Genomic DNA, 26,214 nt, shown 5'->3' with positions numbered 1-26,214 from the left:
TTACCTCAGTCTATCAAACTTGCCACCAAGTACAGGGGATGGATTTAACAGCACGGACACAGCTCCAAAAATCCAAATCTAAAGACCGACATATAAGTAACACAAAAGAGAGAGAGCCAGATATAAACAAAAATAGCAGCTTCACAAAATGTTAGTGAATATTCTTTCCTGACATCCTGCTGGGGTGAAATGCCAACCAGTACTGTCAAAGGCTGACTTGAATCTCGGATCCAGAACGAAAAGAAGACTGTTCAACTGGGTACAAGTCAGCCTCTGTTCCATCTTCCCAAAAAATATTTTAGGATGATCATTTTTATCATGCTACTTACAGGGGCATTCAAACCGACAGCCACACGTTTCCTCAACCTTGATGCTGGGAAGGTTGTTGCTGCAGGTCGGTTTATGTAGCTTCTCACAGTTTACTTTATGATTCACGGAAAGAACTTCTCCATTTGGTTTGCACATGAAGCTGTGACACTTATCAGGCAACATCCACCTCTCTCCAGCCTGGAACGAATGTAGTTAAATCAGCATCAAATATCAATTACCACAAACAAATTGGGCTGAATTTTACCAGCTCTCTGGAGATGGGCTGGGAGGCAAGAGGCCTCGAAAGGCAGATGGTATCGGGAGGGTAGCTGAACATCTTCCCACTGCCACGGGGATATTGTCAATGGCAGGATCAGTAGCCGCCCATTGACCAAAGCTGGGCGGCCAATCACTACAATTAATTGGCTAATTAATGGCCATTTTCCACCCTGCCATCATTTTGCCGGCTTTGGGATAGGGACTCTGCCATATGGTGAGATCATCTGATGTATCAAGGTAGCCACACAAAAGGTTCCCAGGAGTTGGAGGAGCTTTCCATTATGTCTGCTCCATGGCGCACAGAGTGACCCCCCCCACCAATCCCAAACTTCCGATGGCAATGGCGGCCAGGGTTCACCCCTCTGATCACTAGTGCCTGCCTGCCTGATCCCGGTACATTAAATAAAAAATCTCATCTGCCTTTTGAGGGCGCCTCGACATGGAGGCACCCTTTTCTGCTCCTTGAAGCCTCAGCAGCAGCCATTTCTATCAGGCATTTGATTTGGCCAGTGGATTGGAGAAGCAGGCTGCCATCCTTAATTGAAAGGCAGTCCTGTGGCAGGCTCTTAATAGGCCACTGATAAAATCCACTCCCAGTGTCCCACTCTCTGCCCTCACAGGCTCAGGACCTGATTTTGGTCCTGGCAGCAGGGCTGTATGTCTTTTCACAAAACCTAGCCTATTATTTCTCTTCAAATCCCAAATTGCAACATCTCTCCAATCAATGCGGACAGAATAAAACACTAATTTTTTTTAAAAAGTGGGAGCCATAATAATCAAATAAAATATTAGCTGTTGATTCTATGTAGACATTGAGTTGTAAATTAATTTCATGTTAGCAGCAAATATAAAAACACTATTCAGCATAAGGGAATAGATAAATTGAACTCCAATTATAAGGTCATGATTGCTACAACTCTAAGGGAGAACTAGGGGACACAGGTTTAAGCTTAGAAGAGGGAAGGTAATGTAGATTTAACTGCTTATGGAAAGAACAGAAAGCGTGGAAAATATCTAAGGGTCAACTGGGTAGACATTTGAGGGAGTGGATGAATGAGTTGTAATCATTTTTGATGACCGATCAGATGGGCTCAAGAGTGTTTCAAAAGTCTAGTACTTCACTATATTCTTCATCCGAGCGCAGATTTTCTTCACAACTACTCCCACTCCACGGAGGCCTAGTGGAAAGGTCATTTATAAATAGCTTCTTCTGCACTTCTGGCTAAGTTATGTGGGTGGAGTGGAAACAATTCTGTGGAAATTCTGGATCCTATGTGTGTTTAAACAGTGCATTAGAGCAAATGGAGCTTCATTAGACAGGAGTCTACAATGTTAGCATTGACACGTTCTTCCATATGGTCAAGTATACCTGTCGCCGATTCCCCTTGTCATCAATGCATTCCTGAGGTATAGTCGCTGTGAAAGAGAAATGGGAACTGGAATAAATTCTGTCTGCATTGCTGTAAATAATTCATAAAGAAATTAAGTGTTTTCTTTCAGAAAGAAATTTTTTTCACCCCGAAATTGCTTCATAATATTGATTTATCAGCCTCACCTGCACAGACTTTTTCTATAAACTCATCACTAAGTGTCACCTTCATGGCAAGATCTTCCAATTCACCCAGGTGAATGATGTTATTTGGATTTTGCCCCGCTAAGGTTAAAAGTTGTTGCTCGTCATATTTTTGCCCTATTCTTATTGGGATCACTGTAACACCTAACAGAAAAGAGTGACAATAACATGAATTATTATATAGTTCATCTGAATGTTGTTAAAACTAAGACTTACTGCATTATGCTTGTCTTGTTTGTATAAAAATCTTAAGTCAAAATTGTGATAGCTACAACTCTACAAAAGGAGGTGGTGGGATAGAGGTATTGTCACTGGACTGGAAATCCAGAGACCCAAGGCAATACTCTGGGGATCTGGGCTTGAATCCCACCATGGCAGATGGTGGAATTTGAATTCAATAAAAATCTGTAATTAAATGATGACCATGAAACCATTATTGATTGTCATAAAAACCCATCTGGTTCTTTAATGTCCTTAAGGGAAGGAAATCTGCAGTCAGTAATTGGTCTGGCCTACATGTGACTCCAGACCCACATCAATGTGACGGGCTCGTAAATGCCCTCTGAACAAGGGCAGTTAGGGATGGACAATAAATGCTAGCCTAGCCCGCAACGCCCACATCCCATGAACAAATTTTTAAAAAATAATAAAATTGTGCCTAAGTTTGATTGGGCATTCAACACTAAACTGCTACCTATTTCATTATATGTTCAATAGAAACAAACAGATACCAGGTAAAATCAAAGAATAATCTTTCAACATGGCTCAGGGTGATAATTCCATTTGGCATTGTTTTTGGTTAGGTTGCAAAGTAGCTAGGATGAATTAAACTAAATAGTATCAGCACCAGATAGCTGCAGATAAATAACGAACATTTCCAGTAGCTCATGAAACAACTTTAATCAGGGATAAAAGAAGAATTCACACAGCACATTTCACAAGCTCAGAACAGCCCAAAGCACTTTACAGCCAATGAAGTATTGTAGACGTATAGTCACTGTTGTAATGCAGAAAATAGCAATTTGAGTGTAGCAAACTCACACAAACAGCAATATGATAATGACCAGGTATTATGGGTGGAATTTTATAGCCCTGTCACAGTGGGGGGGCGGGGCCGTAAAATGCGGCGAGCTGTTCAAAAGTCCATTGACTTTGGCGGGATCGCAAAATCCCTCTGGCATAAAATTCCACCCTATATTTTAGTGATGTTGGTTGAGGGGTATTTATTGGCCAGAACACAGGAGTACTTCCTTGCTCTTCTGCAAAACAGTGTCATGGAATACTTTACATCCATCTGAGAGGGCAGGCAGCTTCTCAGTTAAGCCAAAAGTTAGCTCCCCCAAAAGTGCAGCTGTCCGTCAGTACTGCACATTTTGAAAGAGCAGTCTAGTTTTGATGTCGCTATTATCAGTTACAGTGACATACCTGTTACGATTGCTTCCTGTGCTGCCCAATCAACACTGTCCTTAGAGATGTCAGTAGCTATCACTACAGCAATCTTCGGTACACCAACTCGGGCTCCTTTCGCCTCCGTAACTCCATTCTGCACAGTAAAGGAGAGTGCTTTTCCTGTGGCAGATCACAAAGGCACTTCAGGAATACATCTTTATATTTGCTTACAGTTATTCCAAGTCATTCAAAAAATTCAGAAATCATATTTCTGAAAAATTCAACAACAAAATTAATACCTATTTGACTTGGCCCTGGCTCCCTTTGCTGGATATTGTCAATCAGAAGTAGAAGATTTTCCTTCTCTTGATTTTCATCAAAAGCAATTTCCAGTGTGTTGATCTTCCCATACTGCAGGATGGAGATATGAGTGGCATCTACCCCTACAATAGGAAAATTCTATTTTAGTAGAATTAAAAAAAAGGTAACTCTTCATCTGACATACTAGAAACAAAGCTCCTCAGGACCAGCTGAACAGATGGGATGAAGCAGTGTAGCGGGAATAATAGAGGATGTTCAAACTTCTAACTAAAAATAGTGGGGGTAATTTTACCCTCCGAAAAACAGGTGGCTTTCAATCAAGTGGGAAGTCATAATTTTGAAAATGCTGTAAGTCTGAAGCAGAAGCCCAACCTGCCCACTTCATCTTTTAACAGAAATGGGATGAGAGCCATGAGACTATTTCACTCCCAGGAGAAAGGTTGGTCATTGAAATCTTTTTTGGAGGCTGTGTATCTTCATTTTAACAGTCATTCTATTTCTAACCACTGTTGGCTGGGCATCCTGGGCCCCAGGAAACCATCAGGTAAAACTGAAGCAAGACCGGCTAAATCCATAAGGTAAGTGCCTCTATAATGCTACTTGCAGACCAGGAAGAGAAAGAGCTTTGGGTTAATCCAGGACCAACAAGCCAACCTGTACAAAAACAAAAATAAAAATACCTGGAAAAGCTCAGCAGGTCTGACAGCATCTGCGGAGAGGAATACAGTTGACATTTCGAGTCCGCATGACTTGAAATGTTAACTGTATTCTTCTCCGCAGATGCTGTCAGACCTGCTGAGTTTTTCCAGTTATTCTTATTTTTGTTTTTGTTTCGGATTTTCAGCATCCGCAGTTTTTTGCTTTTAAGCTAACCTGTAAACCTACCAACATGCCTTCATGATTTCTGCCTGCCAGCCCAGTGATCACAAACCTCTGATTTCCAACATGCCTCCAGAACATCATCAACCCATATAAACTCTGACTCTTCACCTGATTCCCTATTACTCCCTCCACTCTTTGACTCACCCTCCAATTTCTCCCAAACATCCCATCCCCATTTTTTCCTGCCAATCTCTCCCTGACCTCCAACCTGTGCCTCTGATTTCTTTCTGACAATGCATCTCTTCCCTGATGGCTCCCCAATTCCCTGCCATGTCCACCTCTGAACTCTCCCCAAACCCCCACCTCTGCTTTCGATCACTCCCCAAACCTCTCCATCACCGCTTTGAACTGCCACTTTTGCTTGGTTCGATTAAGGGAACATGTTTGAGCTGTTACCGGCCTTGTGTGGTAATTTGTTGTTATCCATCGTGTTGACGGTCGTTTCACTAACCTGTTTGGATTCTCCCAATAAAGGATTTCACAAATGTTTTCATTTCTTCAAATTGTGCCTCTCCAACATTGTCACTGCCATCGAGGAGTATGGCAACATCCATTGGTTCAGTGCACGGAACTACAAGGAAGAGATAGAATTGTGCTTACATTTTGCAACTGTCCATATGCAATTCTTTTTTTGCAGTCACATAATTTTAGAACACGTTTCTCAGGAAAAAAAGCTACTCTGCCTAAAAGCTTTCACTCTAAAGGTGTAACAGAATTTTGATGAACTGACTGTACTCCACACCTCAATAAAACTTACAGTCTGTCTCCTCAATGTTAAATTCCTAAGCATAACAATGCAGGTAGTATATTGAAATCAAGTGGTAAGAGAACATGTCTAATGATATTGAAGAAATGTTAAGTTACTTGAATGCTGGAAGGCACTGGCAAGAGTAAATAGTTGCAGCAGCAGTGGGAGAAATTTGTGGATTAGAAATTTCTCAATGGGCTATTTTTAATAAATTGATTAAAATGTTTGGACAAAATGTCACTGCTTAAAATTATAAAAAATCGTGAACTCATTTAATAAACAAGTAAACAACCAGTAAACTAGATAAATTTCTTCCAAATGCATTAACCAGTTCCTAAATATTAACGTGGGGCATTATGGGCCCAAATTATATCTTATAGCTCCATTGCACAGCGTACTGATGTCCCACTCCCAAGCACTATATGCCAGACAAGAACAAGATGCTTTTAACCTCTGAATTCAAGTTTTCCTGACAGCTGATTTAACGTTTCAACTCTTAATTCTAATGTAATCTGCCATAGTTATTGTGCTGTTCCTGGGAACAAAAGGCAGAATCTTCTGTTTGACATGCGTGGGTGGGCCCCGCACACCAACACATAAAATGACCCACAGTGAGGTTGAACATGCATCCCGACATCACCGCGCATCCCAATGTCACCGCGCATCATTCCAATCTTTCGTTCAGCGGGTGCACACCGGAGTCAGCTATGCAGCTGTCAAACTATGAAAGGCCTGTTAAGGCTATTAATATACTAACTAACCTAATTGTCAGGGCTGCCCATCCAACCTTAAGGTTGGCAGGCAGGCAAAGAGCCCAGGCAGCCTTCGCATTTTTCATGAAATCTCATCCACGGGCGAGATGAGATTTCATGAAGGGCTCATTAAATTAATGAAGATTTTTTAAACATTTGCTAAACATGTCCTAGCTCATGTGATGAAGTCACATGAGGGGACATGTATAAATGATTTTTAACTTTTTTTATTTTGATGTTTCACATTGAACATAATCTCCCTGAGACAACTCCGTGCCTCAGGGAGATTTCTGTGCTGCTTTACACGCATGCATGAAAAAGTACAGGTCCTGACTCTCCCTCCTCCCCCCGCCCGCACAGGTAGCGCTGAGCGCTACTGGGTGCATGTCATGCTGGATGGGCCTTAATTGGCCCACCCACGTAAAAAGGTAGCACGCAGCTGATCACGGGCGGCAATCAGCTCTGCACCCGCCCGCAGCCACTCCCAAACAGGCGGGCCACCCTATGGGGAGAAAATTCCCCCCAAAGTTTATTGACCATGAAAATATGCACCCTGTGGGCAGAATTTTATTGTCTCCCACCAATGGGTTTGCAGGCGGTGGCCAGGGGGTGGGGGGGGGGCGGGGGTGGTTTTCCTGTAAAATTATCTAGATGGCCATTCCATTGCCCTCTCCCTAACCCTGGCCTCTCTGCATTTTATAGGGACCTCAGCCTCGGCCGGACAGCCCATCCTTGCCCCAGTTGGGGCCATTAAGTGGGCAATTAATAACCACTTAAGGGCCATTTCTCACCCAGCCTTCCTCCCTCGTGAGGGGTCGAAGTCCTATCTAAATATTTGTGGGGCAGCCGGCATTGGTGGATGTTCGGGCGTTCCCCGATGACTTTTTGATGGGATGTTGAGAAATTCTGTCATCTGAAAAATCCTGCCCTGCAGCAATACTTTCTAACTTGCAATATAGGCCCCATTTGCCATTAGAGTATTAAATCATAATATAAAAGGCTGGATTTACAATACAAACTTTATGTACAAATGCAAATGTTCCCAGATGACAGAAGCCTTCTTCCCTTTGCCATGTTTTCTACGCTTCCTTCCCCCTCTTTAATCATTTTTCATCTCCTTCGGACCAATATTTTCTACCTAGATACGTCTCGTTATCATCTTCCCTTTCCTTACATCATCATCACTTTTGTCGTTAAAGCTACCTGCCCTCCACCCCATCAGCCTTCTCCTGCCTTTTCCCCTCCTGCCACCTTTTCCCTGGCTCTGCACTTGTTTAAACCTCCAGTATCTTCCAGTTCTGATGAAAGATCATCAATCTGAAATGTTGATTGTTTCTCTCTCCCCCAATGGTGCCTGACAGACTGAGTGTTTCCAACATTTCTGTTTTCATTTCAGCTACAGTATAAATTGGGCATGAGAACCTGAATTGAATCCAAACCAAAGTGGACTGAGACTCCATTCTCCAGGGATTCTCATTGCATTTTGCCCGAAGTTGGGTTTGGTGTTGAGTCTGGGTTAAGTTTCATTTACATAACATGCAGAAGGAAAGGCATTGTTCATTAGTATTAGTGTGAATCCACTCTTAAAATGAGTGTGGGTCAATAGTTTGAAATATACTGATGAAGGTTTAATTTGTTAGTATTTTGATACGTTTTCATATCATGATATTTCAATTTTTTCTATGCCGATTTGTCCTAGTTAAATGACAGGAGTTACTAGACAAGGATTTCCTCATTACGGATACCTGGACCTAGCAACAACTGTTCATCTGATCTACAATGATTTAATAAATAAAATAATTAATTCACAAAATAGATTAACTCATTGCAGGAAACATAGTAAAATTAGTGAGCTAATGCACTGCTTGTACATGGTGCACTCTGGAAAGTCCTCCATTATGCTAATTGGGTTAGGTGGCTGGGAGGAGGCTCATGTGAAGCATGAAATCACCAGCATTATTCAGTTGAGCTGAATGGCCTGTCTCTGTGCTATAAATTCAATGTAATTTCATGTAAAATCCCAAACTTATTCACAATTCAAGCAATAAAAGGATTCTCACCTGATGACAGCACTGTTGAACTTATCGTAGTTGCTGTGGTAGCAGTGGTAGTTGTCATTGTGGTGGCAGCTGTGGTTTCAGTAATGGCTGGTTGGCAGCAAGTTTTGTAAACCTCATCAATTATATTAGTAATATTGTCATAGTTAGTTGGTACAACTGGAAGTGGGAACTCGGCTATATCAATGTCAGTACCAACAACAATTGATATTAATGCGACATCACTTTCTTTGACATTGTTTATAGGATTTGTGATACTGTCTGATGGGGGGTTGCTGGTTATCATAAACACCAAGTCAGGTGCTTCTTCCCTCGCACCATTCTGCGTTGTTAAGGTTGCTTCAATGATGTGCATTAGAGCATTGCCTGTATTGGTGTGCTCTCCTCCATGATACCGCATTTGTCTTATTCTTTCGATCACTTCCTGGCTTCGCTGAACGCTTATAAAACTAAATTCATCATTTACTTTATCTGAGTACTGGACAACAGATACATGTGTGGTTTGCTCTGTTTCATGGAACTTTTCAACAGTTTTAATCATGAATTCCTTTGTCTTGTTAAAGTTACCTTCCCCCACCCTGTCAGATGCTTCCACTAGGAACACAACATCATGTTTCTTTACTTTATTCGGCGCTAGGGTGGTGATCGCTAAATGGGCAGCTGATGGTGAAGTCGTGCTTGAAGTGGTTGTTTCTGGCAGCAGTGTTCCCATGGTTGAAGGAGTTGGGGGGGTAGCTCCACGACTACACACATAATCTAAGATTGCCCTTTCATATTCTTTAAGATCATCAACATTTTTCAAAATAAATGACTTGCCTCCAGGTGATTTGGCTGTTATCAAGCCTATTTCCTTTGGATTTATACCTGACCCAATGCCGACTGTGATCACCGTGACTTTCCTCCTGATGACGAATGGTAAGGCCCTTTTAACATCATTGGATGAGGTACTCGCTGTCACAAGTATGGCTATTCTGGGAACCTTTTTCCTTGCATCCTTTCCAAACACAAGAACTGATGTGTGTTTCAAAGCTTCATATGTGTTTGATTTAGAACCCCCAATGTATTCCATTGTTCTCACTAATGTTTTAAGTTGTCTTACACTCTTCTTTTCCCACAGGTCAAACTGTTTGTTGATGCGTGAATGAAACTGCAGGACAGAAACCCGGATGTTCGACTGGCCAATCTGCATCTGTTCCATCATTGCCAACACAAACCTCTTCACATCTTCAAACTGTCTCTTTGAAAATGACTTACTGCCATCAATCAAGAAAGCCAACTCCATTACTTTGTGGCAGCCACCAACCATAGGAGTGACTTCTGGTGTCAGTGTCGTTGTTATCTTTGGTATCGGCAGAGGGCAAACTTGGCAATGCAAGAAAGTTCCGGTACATAGGCTGAGGGAGCATCCATGAAAAAGAGAGTAAATAATAGATCCTATCATTATTAGTGTGCTTCATCACATAGACTTGAATAAAAATTCATCAACATCTCATACCTTTGAACATTAGCACGCAGTCAACTGCACCATTGTACAACACTAAATACAGGGCTATGATGCGTACAGGTTGAGGATTATTCATCAGAATCACACAGCTTCTTTCTAGTGTCAGTGACTTTCTTCCATCTTATTTAATATCCCCGCATGGAACACAATATCAAATACCTTCTCTTTTTGAGGGGCTCAGGTCATTTTCAGGTGAGTATGTGCCTCAGTGATAATCACTAAATAGATGACTGAAGAAATATTTTCCAATGCCTTTATTTTATTGGTATGGCATAAACCTTTAAAAAAACGCTTCAGTCACTATTAAGAAAGACCTATCTCAATTGTTAAATATTTGCAGCTGATTTCTGCTCCTGTCTAGAGCTCAGATCTGTAGTGACCCACACCAACCGTGCAAAGGTTGAATTATTGTAAATGGCTTAGTGGGTTGGCAGGGATTAGGGCGTGGGGACAAGGTAGGGTGTGAGACTCTGCAATCCCAGCGGTGAACAACACTCTGAAGGAGTATATCTCAGGAATTTGCAGGTGTGTACCTTCCACGCTCCACATACACAAATACACATGGGGGTACACAAAATGGAACAGATTTTACAATGCAGGTTATTCTTCACTGTACTTACATCTTTTCTGAAAAGCGCATTTTACAAAACTACCATGTGATGCAAAGTAGGTTTGAAAGTGATTAAACCATTTTCTATCACCATAGAGCAAATATTTAGATGCAATAGCAGCTACTTGGCACTCGCAAGACCCAAAGACTTAAAGCAGTTAGTTTAACAGAATTACTTTTCATTCTGCGATAGTAGTCCTAACCCCTAACACATTTTTAAATGCATGTGGAAGTCTGGAAGGGATATTGCAACATAATGTATGATGTATTACAAAGGATAAGAGCATACCAGGTCTGACATTCTTCGGTTCCTTCATTGATAGTGATTGCCTGTCCATCTGGAATACGCTTATCCTCATGGACACAGACAGGGCACAATGCAGGATCAATGCATTTCTGTGAACTCTCATCCAGTATGGTTCCTATATGTTATTGCAACAACAAAAAAGTGATGAAAAAGTTTGCTGCCAATGGCTTGTGAAATTATTCCTTTTAAAGGCTTAAAGATGCATCCTCAAAGCCAGTACTGTTTACCCAATAACTAAACAGCTATAAAAGCTATTATTGAGTTCAATATCCTTTTGTTTATTTCAGAACTTCAATAGACTATGGGCAGAATCATCCCAGATTTGCACAAAGTGTGGTAGCGGGCAGGAAAAAAGTCATTATACCCGCCAGCACCTCATTAATTATGCAGCCACAGGAGGCACACCATCTCACTGGCGGGTGGCCTCCGATTTGCCCGCCATACCATTACCTCGCTGCTTCCTCATGCAGGTGTCATATTTAAACTGCAGCCGCAAACAAACATCTTAATGCTTGCAGCCCAGGACTGCTCCAGCGAAGACATGGCCGCAAAAGCCAAGTAGAGCGCAGCCCCACCGGTTCAGTGATTGTTATAACACAACAGTTGGTAAAGGCGGAGTTATTTAAAAACCCCAGAGGGAAACTTTAAACAACTGTCATAACCCATATTTTTAAGTGGTATGTTTGAGATGCAGTTCTAAATTCAGGAATCAAACCACCAGTTCTTGAGAGGTTTTTATAGCAAATTACATGAGACATTTATTAATTTACACAAGTTAAACATATACACATGGTTACAAATTACTATCATAACCTTTAACAAATTCCCAAACTATTCTCCACTAAGGCAACAGCAGCTCATAAACTTTAAGGAGACACCAGGCAAAGTATTTTCATCTTACAAATTCAAAATAAGGTTCCTTTCACTTTAGTTCCTGTGCAGACACAACAGTAAGCTTACAGGCTTTGATGTTACAGGCCTCTGCCCTGCACACACAAAACTGCCATCGGTTATACTAGCACATCTCACCGAATGTAAATTCTTATTGTATCACCAGCCCTTTGAATCCACCTCTTCTAACAATAAAACCCATTTCATAGTACCAATTTTATTCGTAGTATAAACATTGCTTGGTCTCTGCTAGCTAGATGCCAGATTTCACTTCCCTTCTTGAATGCTCTATTCAACAAAATGCAAATGAACTCTACCTCTCATATCTCAAAACTAGTATGCATCTAAGCACCCAGACTAGCTGGCTTTAATCCACTTCAGACACAGCCACAAACTAAACCTTTATTTTAAAAGAAAAATCACTCTAAACTTACACACTCACAAGGCCATCACACATTCACTGGCATCTCACTCACTGCCAGCTCAAGGGACATCACCACTCACTCTCTCACACAATTCCTCACATCTCCATTTGGCCTCATCTCCTCTGGAGACTGCCTCCTCAGCCCTCACCATCTTGAGGCCACTTGCACAGATCCCACACACACCCTGGGATACCCCCACTCCCCAGTACAGCTCTTGCCCTGCACCTCTTCCCTTGCCTGAAGGCACTTCTCCTCTTTCCCAAGCAAGCCCTAGCCCTGCAGCAGTTGAAAAGCCACCCCCCCTCCCCCGCCTTATGGCTGATCTGGCAGGTAGAGACCTGCCCGTGAGACCCCCTAAAAGGGATGTGGGCGGTGCCTGTGAAGCCTGGGGTTGATTACCATGAGTGTTGCCCGAAGCAAGATAGGCAAACAAACCACAGAGTCCCGAGTGAAGTGCAGCTCTCCCGGAGCACATTGCTTATGTACAGTTGTGAAACACGTCGGCGTGATTGCCCAGAGTATCCAGCGTTGGGGGCCAGGGGATGATGATTCCGGTGAGCAGGGCTTATAATGAGATGCCAAAGTATTGAAATTAGGTTCCCGATGGGCGGCGGTGGGAAATGCGGCCCATCACTGACGGGTAGAGCAGACGATCGCAAACTAGGTTCACAATGGCGTGAAACTGATTTTTGGCCTTCTTGCCATATTATCCCACCTCACCCCCTCACCCACTTCCATCCGACGCCAACAGGGCCATAGTTTTTTTTCAAACTAACCTGAAGGACAATGTGCATGACATCCTTCCACACACTTCACAGGGCAGTCTTCCTGTTGAAGATGATGTTGGCAAGTCCTAGGGCAGGCAGGCGCACACACATTGTACCTCCACTCACACACGTATTCTGGTTGTCCACTGTTCAGTTCTTCACAGCTCATTGCTTCAGTGTGCAAAATAAAAGAACACTTTAGTCCAAAGAGTTGTAGGGAAACTCAAGAATATACCAATATTTTCACTCAGTTGTCAGAGTTTACAGTAAGTATCGTCTGTCATATGTGTCCACATAAACGCAATTTGCAACCAAGGGTAAATTTGGTAAATCTCTATTCCCAGAGTGTAGAGAAATCACAGTATTATTCCTTGAGACTTCCTGTTCATGGGAGTCCATGAATTCCTGGCCTGCATACCTCATGAAGGAGACTCACTACAAGAACACAGACTCATACATTAAATCTTATTTGTTTTAAATAAACTCTGCTTCTGAGATGCGTGACTTTGTAATCCAGCAGTCCCAGTTTGGGTCGGATGGATATGACTGAGGCAAAAATATTCTCCTTTAACACTTTCTGGATAAATTAGAGTTAACAGAAGTTGCATTGAAACATTTATCACAAAATTACCCACTCCACAACTGGATTAATCGATCATTTGACATGTACATTAATTCGAACAATTCACTAGCTCCCATTCATAGGGTCGCTTTTACAGGTGCATCATAAGCCACTATTTTTTTTTAATCACTTCTAAGAATGCTCAGCAAGAACACATTTTACAACTGGTTTTACCCACAACTTTACAGTTGGAAGTTATTCTTCTCTGCTTACATCAGCCCACAGCAGAATAACATAAAGCATACTTTTGAATAATGAACAACTCTAATTTTCTGAACTTTTCTAAGCCAAAAGTTAATTCCTGTCTAGTTTACTTACGGCATAGATTGGCTGCCCTCCACTGGACAAGAATACCAAGTTGTGCACATTCATGTGCATAGGCAGCAATAGCATTGCAGAGACAAAGGCACTCTCCAGTGGAGTCACATGAGCAGGTGTCATACACACAAATCTCCCAGAAAGGCTGAGGGTTGATCTAAAAAAAAGTGGCACGTATTTATCCTTATCCGACTTCCTTTGTTCTTCTTTCACGATTTACTGTTTCAAATATATTGAATGAATCTCTCTAAGAAAACATTGGGTAATATAGAACAAGGGGAACACATATCACTCAACCTGTTTCTGATCTTTGGTGTACAGAGTTGGCCTCTTTACAAAAACAAAAATACCTGGAAAAACTCAGCAGGTCTGACAGCATCTGTGGGAGAAACACAGTTAACGTTTCGAGTCCGTATGACTCTTCAACAGAACTAAGGAAAAATAGAAAAGAGGTGAATTATAAGCTGGTTTAAGGGGGGGTGGGGGGGGAGGGTGGGACAGGTAGAGCTGGATAGAGGGCCAGTGATAGGTGGAGATAACCAAAAGTTGTGATAGACGAAAGGACAAAGAGGTGTTGAAGGTGGTGATATTATCTAAGGAATGTGATAATAGGTGACATTAAGGGTAGAAAGCATGACAAGCAAGGTACAGATAGCCCTAGGTGGGGAGGGGAGAAGGGCTCGAAATAGGCTAAAAGGTAGAGATAAAACAATGGATGGAAATACATTAAAAAAATAATGGAAATAGGTGGGAAAAGAAAAATCTGTATAAGTTATTGGAAAAAAGGGGGATCAGAAAGGGGGTGGGGATGGAGGAGAGAGTTCATGATCTCAAATTGTTGAACTCAATATTCAGTCCGGAAAGCTGTAGAGTGCCTAGTTGGAAGATGAGGTGCTGTTCCTCTAGTTTGCGTTGAGCTTCACTGGAACAATGCAGCAGGCCAAGGACAGACATGTGGGCATGAGAGCATGGTGGAGTGTTGAAATGGCAAGCGACAGGGAGGTCTGGGTCATGCTTGCAGACATACCGACCCAGCCTTCCGGACTGAATATTGAGTTCAACAATTTTAGATTATGAACTCTCTCCTCCATCCCCACCCCCTTTCTGATCCCCCTTTTTTCCAATAATTTATATAGATTTTTCTTTTCCCACCTATTTCCATTATTTTTAAATGTATTTCTATCCATTGTTTTATCTCTATCTTTTAGCCTATTTCGAGCCCTTACCCCCAGCCCACCCCCACTAGGGCTATCTGTACCTTGCTCATCTTGCTTTCTACCCTTAATGTCACCTATTATCACATTCCTTAGATAATATCACCACCTTCAACACCTCTTTGTCCTTTTGTCTTTCACATCTTTTGGTTATTTTCACCTATTACTGGCCCTCTATCCAGCTCTACCTGTCCCACCCCCCTTAAACCAGCTTGTATTTCACCTCTTTTCTCTTTTTCCTTAGTTTTGTTGAAGAGTCATACGGACTCAAAATGTTAACTGTGTTCCCCTCCGCAGATGCTGTCAGACCTGCTGAGTTTTTCCAGCTATTTTTGTTTTTGTTTTGGATTTCCAGCATCCGCAGTTTTTTGCTTTTATTTTGGCCTCTTTACAGTTTTATCAAATCTGTCATATATAATTTACACTTCTTATCTGATTATGTGTGCTTTATCTGCTCCCCCAGCAGACTAACTTGCTTACTGTCAATATTGAATCAATCATGAACACTCTAATTTTTCTAACAGCATTCCACATAAGATCAGACTCTCCCTATAGTTTATATCTTTCTTCTTCATTATCTACACTTTTCAGAGTATGCAGAGATGTGCTCATGCATGTAATGGGTGATGTAAGTGATACATGGTATTGTAAGATGTTGCTGGGTTCTGTGACACTGGTACTGTTAGGCTGCTCCTGTAGCAAGTTTATAAAAACAGAGAAAGGACAATGCATTTCAATGAAGGACATTTAAAAATGACTCTTCATTTAAACAGCACTACTTGGCAAAATACTGTATGCCATTGTATTATGCTTGACAGCATAAGTGAAAATCTTCAAAAGTAATATGTATTTGTGTGTATAAGCTGGAGCTTTGCGCACTAATCAGGTAAACATTAATAGAGTGATTATGTTTGTACATCTTGTATGCCATGACATTGCATCCAGGGGTTTGGCTGGCCACAGGGGTGCCATGAATGGCTCCTCAGACTTTGGGAAGTCCATTAGCACAATGAAATTGGACATTTGTGTAATTTTGCCATGGTAAAGAGCAGGAAGCATAAACATTGAGTGAGGGGCTATTGACAGCGCTCCTCTCTGTAGCCAATTTCCCTGAAGCAGATGGTAGATGGCTTTGCTCTACAAATTGCCCTTATGCTAACCCAAAGCCTGGGGAGGCAGATTCCCTTGCCATTGCCAGTTGAGGTGCCCCAAGTCACAAAAGGTTGGTGGCATTATGAAGAGTGCAAGCAACCCAGGTATTGACCCTCTTCTAACATGTGGGAGGGGTGCCACAAAAACAAGCCCTATTTTAATGTAAAATACTTAACCTTAAATTGCCCTTATGAAAACTGGTTCTTCTTAACTTAAATGTTCCCTGCTGCATATGTGAAAATGCTGCTTGCCTTTAACATAAGCTTTCAATGGGTGGATTTACCACTGGATGAGGAAGACAACCTCCAGCTGAAACTGTAAATACATGGCTTAATATCGATACCATAGTGTAAATGCATTACACCTGTACAATAAAACTGTCACTTTCCATACCCATGGAAAACATGGATAGGCAAATAATGCGACACATGCTTGGAGTAGACAACCTCATGAAGAAACAATTCTGGAGCCCCTGCTTGTAGGATTAATCTTGGCTGGACATATGAAATTGATTATGCTAATTCAGTCTATTATAGCTTTTTGGAAAGGAAACTTACCAACTGTGCACATTCACTGAACAGGCCACTTTTTATGATATCACATGAATTTTCAACCAACGCTTGCTTCAAGCTGTTTCCACTGCATGGAGAAGGTGTCTGGGAAATGGAATAAAATCAGAACAAATGTTTACCTCAAGCAAACAGTCTTTGGAAGAAAATGTTAACAGACTAACATAACTCAAGAAGTTACCTGGTAGGCATCTGCACACAGATGTTTCACCATCCATGAATTCCCAAAGTCAATGGGCTCAACCTCAAGTTGATTGCCACTGCCCACTAAATCGTTATTTTCATTTCCATCAAAATTACCACACAATCCACAGACTTTACCCTGTATCATGGGAGGTGGGGGGTGGGGGGGAGGGGGGTGGATTTGAAGAAGGCAAATTATAGATTCAATTTCTTTAAATGAAACTGCCTTAGCATAAACATTTCAGCTGAAACACAACAGTACATAAATATTTCTTCCAACTCATACATTGTTGTATATCATAGTGTTATGAAGATAACTCATTCTAATTCTTAAATGCTTCTTGGTAGATCATTTACAAGAAACATCAAAAGGTAAAGACAATGCCAATTCTAGAATTATTTGAAAAAGTGAAAAAAAATTGTAATAGTCAAAGATGGGACCTGATTAAAATAACTCAACATTTCATAGATTTTGCAGGTGACTCCTTCAGAACCACCAGGTTTAATGAGCTGAAACAATAAGAGCTGCAAAAAAATGAATTGTACTATTTTATTCTTGTTTATATCATCTTACTTTTGACTTTATTACACAGAATTGCAATTGATACCATATAGAAACAGGCCATTTGGCCCAAGTGGTCAATGCTGGTGTTTATGCTTCACACAAACCTCACCCACCCTATTTCATTTTACCCCTTCTATTCCTTTCTCCTTCATATACTTATCTAGCTTCCCCTTCAGCACTTCTATGCTAATCATGGTATGGTGTAGAACAGTGATGTGTAACCAATCTCTGATTTTCCTATTAGATTTATTAGCGACTATCTTATATTTACGGCTCCTGGTTTTGGACTCCCTCACAATTGGAAATATTTTCTTCATGTCTACCCTATCAAACCATTCCATAGCCTACATGACCTCAGTCAGCCCACCTCTTAGCCTTCTATTTTCTAGAGAAAAGAGCATTTTTGATGTAACTGATGTAACTGCATCCGTAAAAAGTATCAGGAGTTTCCTGATTTTTCAGTCCAATTTGAAAGTTTACTGTATGGTTGGCAATTGTACATAGATAATTAAACAATCCTTTTTCTTTCAATACTTAAATATTTTCCTGCTTGACACAGCCTGGTTCCAATAACAAATCTACAGAAAAGAAAGAAGGCAGAAAGGATTGGAGGGAGAAAGGATCGAGAATATGGATGGATGGGTGGATGGATTTAAGGAGGGAAGGGAGGGATGAAAGAAAAAAGGGAGGGAGGAAGAAGCCAGGAAGAAGTAAATCAGTAAAATCAACTCACCTTGTACTGGCCCTGAAGTTGAACAGAAATTCGAGTGCCCTTGTCCCACAGTACAGTAATCTTTTTACCCAATACAATTATGTAGTAAAGACCAGACGTGAATATCTGAATATCTCCATTCTTAACCGGATTTTTGATGGTCACCTGACCAAAGAAGAACATAAGTTAAAACCATATGCAAATAAGTGACATTTTAAAACGTTGTGCTAGGAAGCCACTTTTAACAAATGCACAAATAATGATTTACTACGCAACTCCAAAAGCTAGCATGGATCAAAATGATATGGACAAACATTCCCATCTGGTGTTCCCATTACATACCTCATTTCCAAACAGCTCCAACTCTCCTCCTTCATAGAACACAGTGATGTCTTTTGAACATTCTTCTCCTGGCAAGCCACAGCCAGTGTGTTCCACTATTATGCGAAATGTCCCTTCAGTTCCATCACAACTATCCTAAAAAAAAAAATTCAAAAGGTGAAGGAAGCAAATAAATTGGTCAACTGTATATAAGTATACTTCTTTGAGGTTCCCATAAGTATGGAGTGTTGAGTTGAGAAAGATTCTTTAGTCAGGAACAAGATTCAAGGATTAGGTGGCACAGTTAAAAGTATTGAAAGAAAATAAGAAAATTAGCATGTTTTTCTTTACATAAGGGATTGATTTAGTAAAGAGAGTACCAGTAGGATTATGGACTAATACTCATGGGAAGGTTTAATTCCTGTCAGGGAAAGGGATACAGAGGCATTAACTCTAGAATCACAGTAAATAATCAATTGAGTAGCCTGGAGCAGGCTCATTGAGAGGTCATGGACCTGAAACTTTAAATCTGTCTTTCTCTCCACAGATGCTTGCTACCTGACCTGCTGACCATTTCCAGCATTTTCTGTTCTTATTTATGGCTAGATGCACCAATGGTTTCTCTTGCCCAAAACATTGCTATGCTACTATGTTATTTCAAATCTCAGTTATCTACTTTACAAAGATAAGGACATACAGGTACACTGTATAAAGGTACACTGCTAGTGTGGAGTGTTACCTGCGGGAGCACATGTTGAGAAATCCCCATAATTATCTATCCATTGTGAAATGATGTAAAAAGCCACAACATGGGGATGTAATTCTTACCTGAACCAGGACATACTGACATTTGCCTGGAAATGTATACTTCAGACCATCAAAAGTTATGTAGTGGGCCTCACCGACCCCGATGCAGGTGCCATCACAGACCTTGTCAGTGCAGTGCCATTTGCGATTAAGGCATTTGCTGCAAAAACAAACAACAAAAATTAGCTTCTAATTTCACTGAACAGTGTCAGCTATTCAGTCCAGAATAAACAATTTGCACTCAATTTTGAGGCTGGGACAAAAGGAGTCAGTAAACATGTTCCTAACCCCCCCAAGTCATGGATCGCTGAAGTTATCTGTTGTGTTCCACCACCGCCTCAGTTGTATCAAATAATTCAACACACCCCAAAGATGAGTGGTGACCTTCCTATCATGGCTCAGTTCCACTTATCCTCTCAATCATGGGAATGTTGTAAAGAAAACACTTTCCTAATAGCAGCAAACTCTCACATATTGAATTTGATCTAATGCCATTTGCACAAGTAATTCTCAATTGAATCTTTTAACCTTTTAACGAAGCTAGGGCCAGGATTTTACAGTCGGCATGCGGAGACATATAAAATGATGGCGTTGGGCGTTCATCCCGATGTCATCGTGCTGTCTCGCAATGTTTCGTTCGGCGGGCATGTACCGGAGTTTGCTGCGTGCCCGCCGATAATTGATAGGCCGATTAAGGCCATTAATGAAGTAATTAATGTCAAGTTTATGTTGCCCATCCAACCTTACGGTTGGTAGGCAGGCAAAAAGGCCAAGCGGCCTTTACGTTTTTTTAGGAAAGATCATCCACAAGCAGGGGAGGTTTCCTAAAGCTTTTATGGATTAAATAAAAAGTTTTTCTGAAAAATAAAAACATGGCCCATCTCATGTGAGACAGTCGCATGGGGGACATGTTTCATTAAATTTTTATTGATTGTATTTATTGCTTTCAAAAGCACTTCAAACTCCCTGAGGCCTCAGGGAGATTGAAGCACTCTTACACGCGCATGCGCAAAAGAGCTCTGGCCTGACTCTCTCTCCTCCCCACTGCCCGCACAGGTAGCACTGAGCGCTCATGTATTATGCTGGGTGGGCTTTAATTGGCCCACCTGCTTAAAAGGGCGATGCGGAGCTCATCGGCTCCGCGACTAGACCCGTCCACTGCCGCCAAGCCCGCCCAAGGCAGGAAAAATTCAGGCCTAGGATTCCCATCTAAAAAAGTATGCAGTTGTAACTTTCCAGCTTGATCCAGATGTGCCCATATATCTCTGATGCAGCACAAGCACATTTTCCAGTGTAAAATGTCAGATTCCTACAAGGTCTGAATTCAAATTATCGAATTTCAGAAAAATCTGAGTAAATGTTTATGCCATTAGAAATTGATTGAGCTTGGGTCAGAAAATGGGCAGTTCCTCCATTTGCTTTCTGCCAGGCCGGCACTGTGTATAAAATCCATGTCCTGCTTCCCTGCCAGTAGTGATTCTGAATCTGCAAGACTATCTGTAATGATGAAAATCTCATTATCAATACTGATTAATGGTGAAGCCTGTAATTTTCGCTCTTTCACACATAACACGTGCAGTGCACTAATCACACCCATAGATTAGGAATCAATCCCTTAGACTCTTGATCCCATTTTGATGCCACACACGAGTGCACAGCCTCAGGAAAAGGGGCCGACCATTTAGGACTGAGATGAGGAGAAATTAATTAATTAATTGTGAATCCTTGGAATTCCTTACCCCAGAAGGTTGTGGATGCTCCATCATTGAATACATTTAAGGCAGGGATAGAAAGATTTTTGGTTTCTCAGGGAATTAAGGGATATGGGGAGTGGGCAGGAAAGTGGAGTTGAAGCCTAAGATCAGCCACGAACATATTGACTGGCGGAGCAGGCTCAGTGGGCCATATGGTCTATGCCTACTCCTATCTCTTGTGCTCTTGGAGCTCAGGAATTTGTTTTCAGTTCTTGGAGCTCACTGTATTTAATGGAAGAGAGTGAAGAAAACACTTTTTCCAAAGTATATTGATTGCACCCATATGGCCCTTGTGATAATGTAATGAGCTGACATGAACAAAAAAGTATTTCACTCCATCTGGAAGTGGGTTCCAGAAAAATAATTTATTCACCTACTTTGTGTCAGATGTCATGACATTAGTGCCATTTTCCCTTAGTGCCAATAGATTGACTCTCATGGCAGCAGCTTCTTGCTCTGCCAGCACTTGTTCCTTCTCACCAGTACACTGTGATTCACCTGGCACTGTCACCTCAAGCTCACTATCCATGTGGTGTCTTGCACTGGTTTGAAATACCTTCAGAGGATAGAGAGGAATTTTCAAGTGTACTTTTCTCTTAATTGGCCCTGGAGTTTCCCCCAATTTTTTTTGCATCTCCCCGGAGATTACAAGGCTGAGGAGATGGAGGGATGAATTGTTTAGTCATGACTGTGGAACAGTCTTGATGAGACGAATGATCTTTACCTGCCTGCCCATTTTGTATGGCTATATCTAAAGCTGAAATGGTGTGCAGTCGCGCTGGTTTGTGCAACAGTTGGTGACAAGTTTTCTGAGTGTAGTGAGATTTTGGCTGCTTGCTCTAGACCAATGGTAATGCTGGCAAGCCTACAGGAACCCAAGAGGAACATATTCCAGAATAATGTCACCAAAAGATGAATGGCAGATGTTGGTTCATCCTCTTGTCAGAGCAAGTTAGCCAATGGCTAAATAGTCCCAATGGGAGGATCAGCCCTTCCATTGAAGTGAACTCGGCTTCATTACCAGAAGGCCAGCATGCTGCAGGCAGAACATGAGAGACTGCCAGCCCCACAAAATGGTAGGGGTCAGTTCTTGGGAGAGTGGCGGGAAGCTAGTGAGCAGAAGAGCCCAGGTTATTTTGCAAATCACTGGGGCTGGGCTCCTGCTTTTCTCGGCCCCAACTTTCAAACGGTTTGTGCCAGATAGAATGTGTGGCGCACCTACATCACATGGACTGCAGCAGTTCAAGAAGGCAGCTCACCACCAGCTTCTGAAGAGCAATTAGGGATGGGCAATACAAATGCTGGACAAAAACAGAATTACCTGGAAAAACTCAGCAGGTCTGGCAGCATTGGCGGAGAAGAAAAGAGTTGACGTTTCGAGTCCTCATGACCCTTCAACAGAACTAGTTGAATCCAAGGAAGGGGTGAAATATAAGCTGGTTTAAGGTGTGTGTGTGTTTTCAGTGGGGGGGAGGTTGGGTGGGGGGAGAGAAGTGGAGGGGGGTGGTGTGGTTGTAGGGACAAGCAAGCAGTGATAGAAGCAGATCATCAAAAGATGTCACAGACAAAAGAACAAAAGAACACATAGGTGTTGAAGTTGGTGATATTATCTAAACAAATGTGCTAATTAAGAATGGATGATAGGGCACTCAAGGTATAGCTCTAGTGGGGGTGGGGGAGCATAAAAGATTTAAAAATATTTAAAAATAATGGAAATAGGTGGGAAAAGAAAAATCTATATAATTTATTGGAAAAAAACAAAAGGAAGGGGGAAACAGAAAGGGGGTGGGGATGGAGGAGAGAGTTCAAGACCTAAAGTTGTTGAATTCGATATTCAGTCCGGAAGGCTGTAAAGTGCCTAGTCGGAAGATGAGGTGCTGTTCCTCCAGTTTGCGTTGGGCTTTACTGGAACAATGCAGCAAGCCAAGGACAGACATGTGGGCAAGAGAGCAGGGTGGAGTGTTAAAATGGCAAGCAACAGGGAGGTTTGGGTCTTTCTTGTGGACAGACAGCAGGTGTTCTGCAAAGCGGCCGCTCAGTTTACGTTTGGTCTCTCCAGTGTAGAGGAGACCGCATTGGGAGCAACGAATACAGCAGACTAAGTTGGGGGAAATGCAAGTGAAATGCTGCTTCACTTGAAAGGAGTGCTTGGGCCCTTGGACGGTGAGGAGAGAGGAAGTGAAGGGGTAGGTGTTACATCTTTTGAGTGGTCATGGGGAGGTGCCATAGGTGGGGGTTGAGGAGTAGGGGGTGATGGAGGTGTGGACCAGAGTGCCCTGGAGGGAATGATCCCTATGGAATGCCAATGGTGGGGGGGGGTGAAGGGAAGATGTGTTTGGTAGTGGCATCATGCTGGAGTTGGCGGAAATGGCGGAGGATGGTCCTTTGAATGCGGAGGCTGGTGGGGTGATAAGTGAGGACAAGGGGGACCCTATCATGTTTCTGGGAGAGAGGAGAAGGCGTGAGGGCGGATGCGCGGGAGATGGGCTGGACACAGTAGAGGGATAAAAATGCTGGCCCAGCCAGTGAAAGCCACATTCTATAAATGAACTTAAAAAAGATAGAATTCAATATCTGTCAAGGTGAGGTGGCACACTTCAGTAAAAATAAATGAAAGTGGAATGATGGAAAGATAGGTGACATGGAAATGCAGAGGGGTTTCTGGGCACAAATTCACCAGATATCAAAAACAACATCCCAAACTGATTAGGCCTTAATTGGCCCACCCACATAAAATGGTGGCGCGCCCCCGACTGGGAGTGCCGATCAGGAATCCGCCCACCCGCGCCCACATCCGCACAACCCCCCCTTGAAGGGGGGGGGCGGAAATGTTGTCTCAGGAGCAGAATTCTTCAGGCTTATCTCCTTTGCACATTTGAATTAAAGCCCCTTACACACTGCAACATAATTCACCCAACCAAGTATCTGTCAAGAGACATTTTATTGGATAAATTGCTTAAATATCAATGTGTCCTGTGGTGCTGAGAATCCTCCTATAATGTCCAGGAATTTTGCAGTTTGAAAACACATTCTCTATTGTTCCAGGCAGGTTTGCAGCCTATTTGAGATCTTTAATTCAAGTTCAGATGCAAATATTCTACCAGGCAGCCCAACATTCATGCTCACACTCAACAGACAAAATGTACTGGGAAGAAATGACCATGTGTGTTCAAGCTGAGCAAGTATGAAGGTTGCACCATTTACTGCAAACTTATGTGATTAACTAAGCAGCAGAAAATAATAACAGGGTAATTTTCCGACATTGCACTCTCGGCAAAGGGAAGCTCATCCATTGGGAACACAAATTAGGAAGTCTGGCACAGAATCTCTGCAATTTTCCATCTGTTAGCACAAGAAATTATGGGAAGAGCATTTCCCATGAGTGATTTCATAAAATTTTCCGGGAAGATTATTTTCTTTTCTTGGCAAGAATACAAGATTTCAAATGAAGATTTTTCTACTGTCCTGTTTCTTATCAGTATTTTTTTAATCCTTGGACTACATAGCAGAAGTAAACTAACAAATCAATTCCTTATATTCACTACGTTGGTTAAAATGTTTCTTGAATTAATTCTTTTTCTCTCTGCTAGAAGAACAAACATGAAATCATGAGCAGAGCTCCATGCTTTAGAAAACTCCCAATTAAAAAAATCTCCTCTGGGGTTCACAATGATAACCACACTCAATGTTATTTCCAAATGTGCAATGATCCATGTCAGGCATTTTAATAGAATTACAGTATGAATCCATTTATGTTAAGTAGGTTAACGCCTGCATTAAAATAGCAGAGACAAGATTTGAAAACAAGTCTGTTAAATGTTCGTGTACTGACAACCACTCGAAAGGGATTTCCAGGTTCTTGTTCTGACAGGCTGTTAGACATGAGTCATTTCTATCGGACAACAAAATGCACTAGCAGTCAAGTAAAAGCAGTCAGTGGTTGGTCTCAGTCAGTGGAAGCATACATATTGAAACATGTGTTTACAGTGTAGATTAAATAATAGAAAGGAATTTATGTCAGGGAGGTGGTGCTGGAAGAATGCTGTGTTTATTAAACAGAAGTAATGTGGAGACAGGAACTAATCTGGCAGACGGCTCCCTGAGTGGACTTAACTTTCCAGAGAAGTTTGCACAATAAATGCATGAACGTTGGTTTAATTCCATGCTGATTCAACCTAGTATGCATCTATTTATTGTCATTTTGAGGTTATCTGATTATCTTATGAAAACTACACACTGCTTTAGGGCCATCTCTAGTTTGTACATTGTATTTAATGCCAACTTGTTAAATAAAGTTCATTACAATTGTCTGACCATTTAATCATTGTAATGCAACAAACAATTGGCTGGAACTATCAGAATGAGCCCTTTAAATGTGACAAAACAATCTCACAGATTTACAAAACACGGTGACAGTCAATGTGCACAAGATAATGGCATGCCTTTTCCTTTACAATTGTTTGCATTAGCTCTCTGTGATATAGTTTCTGTTTATTGATGCCACACCTTTTCCCATTAAAAAATAATAGAACTTCATGTGTGTAGATGTGTGCATTTGTGATCCCCTCAGTTTGAACATAGTTTAGCCAAAGGCCTTTTGAATGCATGTCCCTATACCCATCAGGAGAAGCATTGAGAGTAAGGCCTCAATTTTAACTCCTGCCTCCTGGTAGGAACCAAGCAGAGGAACAGTTAAAATAAAGATAGTCACCTACTCCCTCTGACCCTGAGCCTTCCTTATGTATCCCAATGTTAACCTGAGCAGGCGGGTAGGGCACTAGTAGAGAAAGAGCATGGGCCTTCTTTAAATCAGAGAATTGGGTCCCAATATAGTAACTGGGACCTGACTATGATATCAGCTGGAGATCTGAGCAGAGAAGCCAGGCCTATTGGGAGGTGGATCATTGGTCAGAAGAGGCCTGCAAAGTTAAGTAGTTACATTTAATTTTAGGTATCTTTGTGGGACATGGGAGGCTGGAGTGCTCGTCCAAGCATCTCCCAAGCTTCCCTTACCCTGGGAAATCCATCCTCACTGTCCCTAAGTGCAATCAGACACCCCCTACAACTGGATCTCTGACTGTGGCCTCCTGCCGAATTCCCACTCCCGCATGAATGTCCGACAGTTCATGAGGCTGCAAGCTGATGGGTCAGCAAGAAAAGTTAGGAGACCTGCCCAGGGGGGC

At 41.9% G+C, this 26,214-nt stretch overlaps 1 protein-coding gene across 1 annotated transcript in view; it reads right to left on the bottom strand.

The window, feature by feature from the left end:
- Positions 1-26,214, bottom strand: part of vwf (von Willebrand factor) — a 117,964-nt gene that overhangs the window by 47,058 nt on the left and 44,692 nt on the right. Inside the window, exons 20-34 of the mRNA XM_041202224.1 lie at positions 19,299-19,437; positions 18,492-18,626; positions 18,171-18,314; positions 16,871-17,011; positions 16,678-16,776; positions 13,755-13,911; positions 12,824-12,985; positions 10,714-10,846; positions 8,314-9,704; positions 5,205-5,324; positions 3,850-3,993; positions 3,587-3,730; positions 2,144-2,305; positions 1,958-2,004; positions 330-507 (exon numbers count right to left, since the gene is read on the bottom strand). Of these exons, the coding sequence (XP_041058158.1) occupies positions 330-507; positions 1,958-2,004; positions 2,144-2,305; positions 3,587-3,730; positions 3,850-3,993; positions 5,205-5,324; positions 8,314-9,704; positions 10,714-10,846; positions 12,824-12,985; positions 13,755-13,911; positions 16,678-16,776; positions 16,871-17,011; positions 18,171-18,314; positions 18,492-18,626; positions 19,299-19,437 (3,296 nt within the window). The remainder of the gene's footprint in view (positions 1-329; positions 508-1,957; positions 2,005-2,143; positions 2,306-3,586; positions 3,731-3,849; positions 3,994-5,204; positions 5,325-8,313; positions 9,705-10,713; positions 10,847-12,823; positions 12,986-13,754; positions 13,912-16,677; positions 16,777-16,870; positions 17,012-18,170; positions 18,315-18,491; positions 18,627-19,298; positions 19,438-26,214) is intronic.

The sequence above is a fragment of the Carcharodon carcharias genome, chromosome 13, assembly GCF_017639515.1.
Source record: "Carcharodon carcharias isolate sCarCar2 chromosome 13, sCarCar2.pri, whole genome shotgun sequence".
In the NCBI taxonomy this organism is placed as follows: Eukaryota; Metazoa; Chordata; class Chondrichthyes; order Lamniformes; family Lamnidae; genus Carcharodon; species Carcharodon carcharias.
The sequence above is the reverse complement of the archived record's forward strand: the minus strand, read 5'-3'. Positions and strand labels throughout refer to the sequence as shown.